This window comes from Phoxinus phoxinus (assembly GCF_949152265.1).
Source record: "Phoxinus phoxinus genome assembly, chromosome: 10".
NCBI lineage: Eukaryota > Metazoa > Chordata > Actinopteri > Cypriniformes > Leuciscidae > Phoxinus > Phoxinus phoxinus.
Genome location: NC_136885.1, coordinates 18,028,375 through 18,040,881, shown reverse-complemented (window position 1 = coordinate 18,040,881; position 12,507 = coordinate 18,028,375). Strand labels below are relative to the sequence as shown.

Genomic DNA, 12,507 nt, shown 5'->3' with positions numbered 1-12,507 from the left:
TTGCGACTGAGGCAGTCAGACATGATTGTGTTCCTGTTGTCTCTCTCGTTAGCTGTGTGTCTGTGCAAGATGCACAAGAAAAAACGGTGACACTCGATGAAAAGCGTAAGAGTTTGAGATTATGATGTTGTTTATTTTGGGTGTTAACGCACGCACTGCTCTCTTTCAGCAGTGCTGGTCACGTCTTCGCACACTCATCTCATACACGCATTCGCTGGGCAGTGAGGAAGAAGCTGTACGCTGTTGTGTGTTTGTGGCTTCAAGGCTTATGCGTCTGTCTGCTGTCTCCCCTGTCAATCCCAGCCTCCTCTCTTACGCCTTCCCTCCTCTCATACGTCCGTCTATCCATCCGTCAACCAGTCATCCGTCCCTTTGTCCATCATCTTTTCTTTTCTGTTTTATGTGAAACTGCATGCTGGTGCTGTGTTTCCTTCTTCATTGTGCAATTGTAATTGTGAATTCTGCCAACTGGCCTTATGGAAAGCAGTTGCCCTTAAGGAATTGCACATAAATGTCACCCTCCCACATGCATTCACGTGATTCAACATAAGCCAGACAGGACTAGTTTTCTAAACGATGTTTGACTTACAATTCTTATCACCTGTCGTCTGTGATTTCCTGTACCGATTCGGACGGGACTAACATCCGTGTTTATTACAGAGGTGAGAGTGTGTGTTTTCTAGACGTGATTTATGTTTTTTAATTAATTAATTATTGATTTACCTTTAACTTATTATTAAAACCCTATTTAAACTAACTTCACATGGGTTTATAGAAGTGGCTGTTTATAATAAACCCACATAAGTGAACAGAGAAATCTAGACAAGTATCTTCCCTGACACTAATATTAAAATGGGCGTCGCCGTTTTTACGATTTGGCTCTTTTTATTAATTTTATTCCATCCGTATTGAAAGGAAAATGAAAGCATGCGAAAGTTTGGTGCACAAAAGGTTTTAAAATTTAAAATCACAAAGTATGCCTGTGAAACACAAATTTCTCTAACGTAATAATTCATGAAAACTAGTCCCATCTGAATAGGGCTATACACAGACATTTAAGTTTATACATGGACTGTGTGTGAGAAACTGGAAATAATTTTTCCCTAGGCCTCGTAAAAAGACCCCATGAAAACACTTACATTTAGATGTTTGTGAATGATTCAGTGTTTTTGAATGAATCTTTTAAGTGAAAAAAAATCTTCTCTTCCATGTACTGATATTTTTGTTGTTGGATGCACTAAACAAATATGCTCTTAACTGAACGAGTGTCTGTTTGGAGTCTTAACAAGTCTCTGGGGAACACATTGAACGAGCCATCACATGAACAAACTGAATGAACTAGAAATTGAATGAACTAATGAATCTTACTTGTGAACGAGAATTTACTGACCAACTTAGAATCAGCCATGTCATTTGTTCAGTTTGGCATGTGAGTCAGTCTCGTTCACAACAAGTAGAGAAAATGGGTTATAAAAATTATAAAATGCATACACAAATTTCAATAAAGGGTGATAAGATATTTTGGTGTCTATTAACGAACTGGTTAAGGTGAATTATTCATATCACAAAAAATCCCATTGTTGAAACTTATCTAAAAGGGTCACTGAAGAATTGAAAAGGGTCACTTTTTACTGAACGGTTCAAATGATTGAAGTCACTTGAATCAAAATCTCCACTATTATAGAACATATCAAAGGGCTGGTCCCTTTATGTTTCACTTGACATGAACCAAGATTTGGTACTTGCTAGTCAGTTGCAGGTGGTATTTTTAATTTAGGGGGCAGGACATTTTTTTATTCTAGAGCGCATTTGATTGGACACAAATCTCTGTAGTAGTACAGGATGAGTCATCGATATTTTTAGTCTGCTGAAGATGACTTCAGCGCTAATAGACATGGACTGAAAGGCAACAAATCTCCAGTTTAGATTTTTTCTTTAAACGTTTAATTTCCATTTCCTTTCCATGAATCTAATTCTGTCTAATTCTGTTCTCCTTTCTTTTCTCCTTTTTTTCACTTTTCTGTCTCCAGAGCAATCACCTCCCTCCTCGAATGCAGGTGTGATCGCAGGCGTGATCTTCGCGTGTCTTCTGGCCATCGTACTGTTAAGTGTCCTCGCCTACTTCCTGGTAGCCCATAATCGCCGCCAACAGCATGGTTACCGCGGCACCGGCAAGCCAACCGGTGCTCCCTACGACTCCTTTACCCGCCTCTTTGGCTCTGCTAAGTCAAGCAAAAACGGTACCGGAAACAACGGGAACAACAACACGCCCATTTACAGAGGAGATGTGGGGCTTAATGAGAAAACAGCCAATCAGGGCATACATCCGGGGGGCGTGGCTCTGCTCGAGACCACGCGCACTCACACAGCGGAGGATATCCTGCTTAGTAGAGAGATGGATGAGGTTGAAAGGAAGAAATTTGATGAACTGGAGGAAGAGGATGAGCGATATGACCATTTCACTGGAGTTGGACCCATCCTACAGCTCCGCCCACATGAAGATGACATAGATGATGACATGGAGTCCCAGAGGGATGGCTCTGTGATCTCTCGGACTGCTGTCTATGTGTAAGAGGAGAGCAGAGAGAGGTTCTTGAAGAGTGAACGTGGACCTCTTCCAGAAAGATTGCATTTCTCCCTCTCAACGAATATTAATTTTATTGTAAAAACAAATTACGGCATCAAATACCATGGGAAAAGGATTAATGGATGGATTGAGTTAATGAAGGATGAATTAATACGCTGGATATAGCACAGATTAAAACATTGAAGGATCGGGTGAAGTAAATAGAGACTACTAAATGCAAAACTGTCAGGCTTCTATTCCTCATTATTGCTCTGGTTGTCATGGGGACAATTTCTGAGTAATACGAAACTGCAGATGTTGACACTACGTGATATATATGACATGCACACACATGAAGTTATGTATATAAATCCACTGTGCTGTTATGTAATTGTTTTAACAGGTTCTTATTTTCTGTTGATCATGGTTTCACACTTAAACCAGTTTCAAACTTGATTTTAGTTGAGTTTGGTTAGAGCACATTCCTCGGCGCTACATCTCTCTTTCAGCACGTTCTATGGAAGCTATCCTTATGTATTGTGTAGATCATGAAAGAGTCAAACATGCACAGTGCTCATCTGTCTCGAGATGACGTGTACAGTTCACTCAATATCTCAATCCCGTGACATGACTCACCAGTGAATCATTTGGTTTCGGGGCTGATCAAATCAAATATTAATGAATTATGTATTCGTTCTCACCCACAATCCATTTAGTCCGGAAAAGATGGCAGCACATTTTACCGTTTTCCCTGCACATGTACAATTTCCTTATGCATTCAGTCACAAAACAATGTAGCAGATTGCTGTAGTAATAAAAACAGCGAGTCAGGGTCACATCCTTATTCACCGTGAACTTTAAACCCTGCCGGAAAAGAATGATTTAACTAAATATATTGTAAAACTTATGAAGTGATGGTGTGCCACATATGTAACACTTAACAATATGGTTCAATTTGTTAATATTAGATGTAGTTATCATGAGCTAACAGCATTTATTAATATACTATTGTTTGTTGTTAATTCATATTACATGTTAATTTATGAACTTGAAATGTATATGTCAAAATTGACTTTAGCTAAGATTTAATAAATGCTGTGGGCATATTGTTTAAAGTTCGTTCATGATACCTAATGCATTAACTAATGCTGACAAATTAAACCTTACTCTAAAGTGTTATCAACAAATCTATATTTATAACTATAGCCCATGTCCATTGTTACCATGGCCACGCAGCTATATATACCTCTCATCCGACACCACAGTTATGCATCATGTACTGTTATTTCCTAGTTTTATTGACGTTCCTCTCGGTCGGTGAGATACATTGCCTTGTTTTAGGGGAAATAAAATGAAGAAGCTCTTGAATGAGTGAACGATCGATCATGTGTATTGTTCGATGTGAGGTGATTTGTAAACTACTGTATGTACACATTTTATTTTTCTTAAAAATGACAACAAATATCTATACTTCTAAATGTTGTAAATACGCAGACGGGGCGAGGTGAATATCCAGGTCGAATGTTGCGCATGTCAACCACGGCTCTGTGCGTACAGAACTATATGAGAGCACATATCACATATTTATGTCTGTAATCTAGTATCGAATACTAGTTCCACCTGTACCGAGTTCAAACACATTCACATATGGAAGGTTTCTATGGGGCGTAGTTTGAGTGTATGTGTATGAGAGTGAGTCAGGGTGTTAAATGGTGTCTGACTCGAGGGCAGTGAGTTATTTCTCCAGTCTCTCAGGGTCTCGCGCACACACAGTGTGATTTAAACTGAACACTACACATACACACTCATATATTCCTTCTCTGCCCTTGTACCAACAGTCTATACGTGTCCGCCTCTATTCCCGAGTATCAGAGGGCATATTGGGTACCGTAGTGTTGTTTCCCTGGGCTTCCATCTTGATTCACTGACCCTATTAGTGCCACGTCTGGATCAATGTCACTGAAAGAAGTTGAAGTTCTCACCTCTGAAAGGGTGGTCAGTCTGACACGGGCCGGTCTGACGCGCTCTGATCCGTCTGGCACCGAATAGGCCGGGGTTTCGACGCAGCTTAGTTTACATCCTGATTGAAAGGTCAGACCACAATCAGTGAATGTGTGAGTAGAGGAAGTGATTCAGTCACTCGTGCTCTGAGAGGCAGAACGCTTTAGCTCCTCATTAGAGGAGAACGCACTGACCTTCCAGCTCAACGTCTCCACCAGGAATTCCGTAATGAAGGAACGGATGCCTTGAGAATATTAAGGAAGTATCCTCTGAGATGCGAAGCGGTTTAAGTAGATTTCCAGAGAGTGTGGAGTCCTGATATAACGTCTCCTCGAAGTCGTCGTCGTTTCTCGTTGTCTGGTTTCGATGTTCTGGTAAACACATGCACACACATTTAAAAGCCTTAATGTCACCAGTCACAAACCATTCCTCCTGTGTACATAATATAAATATATAAACATGATATAAGACTAAACGGTAATGTCACATCCTTGTGTATTGTACTTCACTGCTGAGAGCATGAAGGATACCTAGTTTTAATTGGTTTAATTGGTATCGCTTTAAAATAATGTTGAATTTGTTCACATTTTTGATGCATTAGGTATCATTAACTAACATTGAATAAGATGTATTACAGCATTTATTAACCTAGGTTAGTGATAATGTTAATTTAGGGATAGTGTTATTTAAACAACTTTAAATCTTAAAAATATATTAGTATATGCAGAAATGAGTATTAATCTAGATTAATAAATGCTGTAAAAATGTTCATTGTTATTTTGTTACTTAGTGCATTAACTCATGTTAACATATTGAACCATATTGTAAAGTGCTATTGAGTTTTGTATCTGTTGATTTTACTGTTGTTTATTATTTTCTATTTTTTTTTAAATGATCTGTGCTTTAATTGTTTTTTATTCTAAGTGGTTTATTGATGCCTGTAACATGTTTGTGCTGTAAACTATTGAGCAGTGCTCTTGAACTCTCATGGACACACAGAAAACACATCTATACTACTAAATGCTTTATCGCCTTGCGTTGCTTTTAGGATTTATTTTGGTTGTCTGAATGTTTTCGCAGTCTTTGTAATATTGTCTTTTTTATTTTATTTGGTTGCTTATTAAAGTCTTACCGATATTTGACTGATCTTGGTGTGTGCTGAATGCTCTGGGGCTCAATCATTTCCTGCAGTGTTTTCAGTCAGGTTTCTGGGTTGTGAATGTATAGTTAGGTGATAAGTAACCTGTGACAGATCACACCGCCAGCTGAAATAGAGCTAAATGGGCTGCGCAAGAGCGGCACAAAGCATCCACATAAAGCTCTATGTTTACATCTTTGCCCTTTTGTAAAGCAAAATATGTAGGTACGCCGGGCAAAACATAATTTTCACGCAGTTAGGCATCTGATATTAGTTGAAAATAATAGTTTTGTTTAAAGGGAAACATGCTAAATCAAACTAATACAATGTTGTGAATGTGACAACCAAGTAACATAACAATAGTGATTACTATAGCTTTCACACAAAAGAACAATAAGATTCAATAATATTGAATTCTGAACTGATAATTGTGAGATGTAAAAAAAAAATTGTTACTCAAAATTGAGAGATATAATCTCAGAAGTGCAAGAAATTAAGTCAGAAAATCTTGAATTTCATGTTTCATGATGCAACTTCTTGCAGTATCACACAATTTTGACTTTTTTTAATTACATTTTTTTTTCATAGCAGAAACTGGCTTTCATAGTTTACTGGTGTTTATTTGCAATTCAGCTTCAGTTTGTGTGAGGCAATGTTCAACATTAATGATTGGATGATTTAGATCAGTCATATTCTAGACTTCTCTTCTTCAAAAAATGTTTTTGTTAGTGACGAAATCAAAAACACCTTCATTATGGAACATTTTTTAAAGTCATTATTTTGTCGTAGTTTTTGTTTGTCCCGCATTCAGATGTATCACTGAAACCTGTTTTGTAAGTCAGAAATGAATCACACACACACAAAAAAAAGAAAGTGGTAGGGTTCGTATTCGTATTCCAGTTTCTTCCCTTTAGGTTATAAAGGTTATATTCCCTCGGCATAGTTTAGCCTTACAGGAACTTTGCTCTCAAAAAGCTTCTTTGTTTACACCAACGCAACAGATCTCATATCTCAACAGGTTAAAATTTAACCAAGAGCACACTTTGTGGGAGAGGGGGGAGTGAAACCGAAACAGTTGGTGTCATGATAAAGGTATTCAGCAAGTAGAATTCCTCTCAGCGGTGTGTGTGTGTGTGTGTGCTCGCATTCGCAGGTGACCCTGATAGAAATGTGCCTGTTAATGTAACAACAGAAGTTTTTTTTTCCAGAAGTATAGCTGTGCCCTAGATTCTGTCCTTTTCCTCCCTTTCCCTCCCTTTCCCTCTCTTTCTCTTTCAGTTGACGGGGTCAGAATCTCTGTGCTCCTGGCACACTTGTCACTGTCGTTTGGAGTTGGAGTTTTTTTTTTCTCGGCCATTTAGCCATCTGCCTGCTCTAATTGCTGTGAGTTGCAACCTGGAGTGAAGACCAGCTGCCTCTTTCCTCTCTTAGTTCGTCTCTCTCTCTTCCCACAACACTAGGTGAATGTATCATGATAATAGCCTTATGTTGCAGTGTAATGGTGTGTTTCACTTTTCCTGAGACACAATCATGGCCTAACACAGATGTGAGCTTAAAGGTGCGCTCAGTCATTTTTTTTTTTCCTCATTGAAAATGCTTCAATCCTTCTAAACCTGTATGATAAACCTGAATTATTATTTTTTTTTTTTTACAATTGTTTGAGATGAGGCTCCAGTCATACCAGTAGCTTAAAAAAGCTGGTTTATTTTAAATGGTGATCACTGAGATCACATGACCAGCGGCTTGCTTAATCTTGGCAACCTTCGTATTATTGGACACTTTCGTGTTACTAATAGTGCATTTTTACATTGGTAACCAAAACTCATATGGTATTAGTAGAAAAACAAACCAGTATGTCATAATAGTTTAGATGTTTTACCAGTAACAGATTTTTTAATACTGATTTGTATTTTTCCGTCTGCGGCCTTTCACGCCACAGGGTAGTCATAGGCATGTCCAGTAAAGCCATTATATTTATCCATTACAATCATAAAATTCTTTGATCCTGTAACTGAATTCCGATAGAACCAGATGTGGACAGGGCTTAAACGTCAATGTAAATACATACAGTAATATTGTGAATTTATTACAGTAATGAGTTTATTACAAATTAAAATAATTTTCTTTTCTTTTTTAGTATATTTAAAAATGTAATTTATTCCTGTGGTGGCAAAGCTGAATTTTCAGCATCATTCACTGTAAACAAATAATTCGTTTTTTAAGTACAATGAATTTGGATGTTTAAGTTGTTTAAGTCAAACTACATTAAACTGACTTAAAAATAGTTTAAAAAACGTATTTTGTTGAGTTAAAGCAATGTAAAAATACGTGTTGTCATAACTTATTGATCATGTAATTTTTTTATGTCTTCAGTGTCACGTGATCCTTCAGGAATCATTCCAGTATGCTGATTTCAAGAAACTTTTTTTTAAAATCTTTTTATTATCAATGTTGAAAACGGTTGTGCTGCTTTGTGGAAACCGTGATGCATTTTCTTCATGATTCTTTGATGAATAGAAAGTTCATAAGAACAGCAATCTTTGGTAACATAATAAATGTCTTTACTGTCACTTCTAATTAATTAAGTTATTAATTTATTCCCGTGTCATTTTTGGGGCTGTGACTGAGGGTACTTGCCCTGTCAATGGCAGTCCGGGATGGATTTAGGCTAAAAGGAGTTCATGAGATCATGCACTGAAAAATCCCCCTCTCTAAATCAAGCGCACACGCACAAAACTAATTTAACTCCCGTCACATGCCTCACATGTGGTTGTGTGGTTAATAGCCAGCGACGAGTCTGATCCGAATGCTCTATTTTTATTCCCTGTCATGGAGAGGGACGGTTTCGGAAAGATGAAAAAGCGAGCGGAATGAAGGCCCGAGCGAGGATGTGCTGGTGTGATTTGGCCCTGAAGCTGTGACACTTCCGTCATCTGTAGTGTTTCTGTGAATTGGACATGTGTGCGCACGCACCCGTGCTCGGTGGGAGATTGGATTGACCCGCGTTGCCCTGAGCTGTCAGGCTGTGAGGATCGTCTGGTATCCCTTGTCTCCCGTGGGCACCCGGAGGCTACGACATTACACACAGAAAACAGATGAATAGATAGATTAGGCCCGGCGGGGGGTTCTTCTGGTGGCCTGTCTGACCTGATCAATTGCTTTGATTATGGGTGATTGATCAGTGGGTACTGGAGAGCAATTCATGCTCAGTTTGCCACTCTTCCATGATGGGGTATGGGTAGAAGATCCAGTGACCTTTTACACACACTGACATTTAAGTGAAATGATTAGTGGATGACGCTGGCGTGTTAAGAGAAGACAGAGCACATAATCAATCAGCAGGGATGATGATATAGACCCAATCTGACAGGTAGCCATAGTAACACCAGAACTCTGTGTTGACTCTGTAACCATTATCCACTCTCGGCTGTTAGCTTTTTGTCTTTTTTTGTCAGGTACGCTACCTTAAGTTTCCGCTTATGAGCTCAGACATCGTAATTATGATGAGACGGGCATTCAAGTTCTGAAGTGGACGCAGTGGCCAATTTAATTTTTCTTTCTTTATCACCTTCTGACAAAGACATGAAGCTTTTATAGTGCTAGTGCAACAAAATGAAGCAGAGAGGACATTGCATGTAGGTGTGTAAGTGATGCTTTAAGCATTTTATTCACGTATAAATGCACATTGCCCTCGAAGCAGCTTCCATTTTGGCAAGCATGCTGCATTTAATAATTTGGGATTTATCTTATAAATGATTGTATGCATTCGAAATTTACTAGTGTGCATTGATGTATATATTTTAAACTGGATTAATTTGCTTGGATAAATTAAACCACGGTTTTCACAACAAGCCACACAACTGTTTTCAACTGTGATAATAAGAAATGTTTATTGAGCAATTCAGCATATTAAAATGATTTCTCAAGGATCTTGTGACACTGAAGTAATGGCTGATAAGAATTCATCTTTTTGATTTTAAAATATTTATTTTAAAAAAGACAATATTTGTCTGTTGTTACTGTATTATATATTTTTTTAATCAAACAACTTTGGTGAACATATGGGACTTCTTTCAAAAACATTTTCCATTTTTGGTATAAATAGTACTTTGAATAAAAATGTTTCTCATCTGCATCTCTCAATAACAAGCTTTATATTCTAGGGGTGGGAATCACAGGGTACCTCACGATACGATACAAGATACATGGCACAAGATACATGGCTCACGATACCGATAATATCATGATACAGCAATTCTGCGATAATCAATATATTGCTAGACAATCCTTTAATGATACATCACGATATCTAACTATGAAAACAAAATGCCCGTGAAAAGATTAAGTGCAGGTTTTCTCTTTATTCAAGTCCAAACTGTTATAACAGCACGAAACGTTTTTCAGTCTGTAAATTAAATAATACATTTTCAATGAGATCAGGGTGATGGTGTTGCAAGTGGCTTTGCATGTTTGTGGTATTAGCTCATTTACCTGTGCTCTACTTTAATAATCAATGGTATAAAAGCCGAAGTGGGTCCAGACTTTGAACTGGCTGGCTGGGGCATCTATTGTTTTACTCGCACTGCTGTCCACCATCCCGTTAAAAACCTTTTTTTTTCTTTGGCTAGCTAATTTATGTCCACGTTTCCCTCATTCATTTGTTGAGCGCCACCTCGAAGAGATATGAAGTGGCGACGCCGGGAGCAGGAAAATCCTATTTAGAGCACCTTATTTTATTAATTAAAATATCAATATTTGGCGCCAGCGACGCATATCGATTCTCGTATAGCACGGAGAAGGACGACGATATATTGTCCCACCCCTAATATATACTGTAATATGCCATTTCTAAATATTCAATCACATGACAAATATTCTGCACCATTTACCAGATTAAGGGAATGACACATCTTAACCCGCTCAATCCTACTAATTACTGCGACTCTACTCTTCATGAAAAGTACAAAAATGCTATATAAATAGTCAACATGACCAATACCAATTTGCTTCCGCCACTATTCTGAAATTGACACCAGTAGTCCTGGCCTCCTGCTGACATTGGAGTAGTCACAGGGGAAAAGTAGCTGGTATGAGTGATGTGGACGATATCCCAGAACATGAGTGGACCTGTGCAGCAACAGAATGATTGTAGGACACGGATGAGGCGGACTTGAGGAGAAGGAGGGTTTATTATATATTTATATATACTGTTTATTTTTGTGTATACATCATATATGAGTGATGGGCAAAGAGACAGGTAGAAAATTATTGCATTTTTGTCTGTGGAAGACTTGGAAATTGTCTTCTACAAATCACTCACTCTCTCACTTATCTTGTCCCCTCCCCTGAGAGACGGCCCACCTGCAAAAACAGAGTGTGACATGAAAGGAGGGCGACTTTTTGTGTTCAGTGCATTCTGAAAGGACACACACACTTCTCCCTCTTCCAAAAGGCAAGGGCACATTGCCACTCTTGTATATTGATACACAAAGCACCTCTCTCATGCACTATTCCACACACTGAAACTGCGTTATATATCTAGAAGTAAGATTAAATCAATGATAAATCATTTACTCGCCCTCATGTTGTTCCAAAACTGTATTTCCTTCTTTCATAAAAGACAAAAAGAATTTTGAAGACTATGCTGGTTTCTCTTTTACATGCAATTACGGTTAATAGGAACAGAACATTTTAAGCTTCAAAAAGGCTTCAAAGGCATCATAAAAGTGGCCCAAAGGTCTAGTGAGCTAAATAATAGTCTCGTTGAAACGGTAGTAACTCTGTCGCTCAACCGTTGTTTGGACCACAATAGTTCAACGATGTAGAATCGTTAATGACGTCACGCAGATGGTGGAATAATAATGCTACCGTAATTAATTGTTTTGAGATCAAATTAATATCAGTTCATTTCTGTAAATAACATTTAAATTGAGGAATTCTTTGCTATTTTCTTTCTCCATTATTTTTCACAAGTTCACACTTACTAATAATCAGAGATAGAGTAAGAGACTATGCGTATTTGGCATGCTGTCCAAGGGGAGGCCAACATTTTATACACCTCATGATGGAAATAACAACAATGCAAGAGTCCAGCACTCTGTAAAGTCTCCTCCAGCACATCCCAAAGACTAGCAATGAATTTAAGCTCTGGGCTCAGAGATGCCAATACATGTTTGAAAATTATTCTTCATGCTCCCTGCCAACCATTCTTTCACAATTTGAGCCTGATGAATCTTGACATTGTCATCCTGGAATATGGCCATGATGTGTCTTCCTACATGGTTGTTTAAGAAATGAAAAGCTATACTCCATCAATTAGGGTTAGAAGAACTGTTGCCAAACATATAACATGCTAGAAACATAATTATCACTGCAATCATTGACTCTGAAGCATTTGCCTATTTAACATCCAAGCTAAAAATCAAAGAATGAAATTGATACACAGAGTATATGGAAAGAAAGATTTAGATTGTACTGCATTCTTGCTTATTTTAATCAAGAGCCTAAAGTAAGCAATGCTAGGTCAAAAGCTGCACCACACAACTTTGCAATGCTTTTGTGAATGTTCATTGGAACTATGATTTCAGGAAACACTGAATCATTGAACTATGTTGCTAATGACAGAACTTGTGACTGTAAGATACTTTTGAAAAATCTGACCAACTGATTCGCTGAGAAGATTGATTTCATGACAATTTTATGGTCCCTTTGCAGCCGTTTTGAAGTTTGAAAATGTTCCTGAAAGCTTAAAATGTCTCCATTCTGGTTCACAGAGGAAAGAACGGAAGTGAGAGGAATGTGA

At 38.1% G+C, this 12,507-nt stretch overlaps 1 protein-coding gene across 2 annotated transcripts in view; it reads left to right on the top strand.

Annotated features, from left to right (window-relative positions):
- The window catches only part of LOC307005037 (nectin-2), a 70,438-nt gene that overhangs the window by 33,584 nt on the left and 24,347 nt on the right, over window positions 1-12,507 (top strand). The window contains exon 7 of one of the 2 annotated variants that reach the window (XM_079624765.1): window positions 2,031-5,713. The exons of the other annotated variant lie outside the window; for it this stretch is intronic. Within the exon in view, the coding sequence (XP_079480891.1) occupies window positions 2,031-2,572 (542 nt within the window). The 3' untranslated portion in view covers window positions 2,573-5,713. Of the gene's footprint in view, window positions 1-2,030; window positions 5,714-12,507 lie in introns of those variants that run through there. 2 annotated transcript variants of the gene reach the window in all.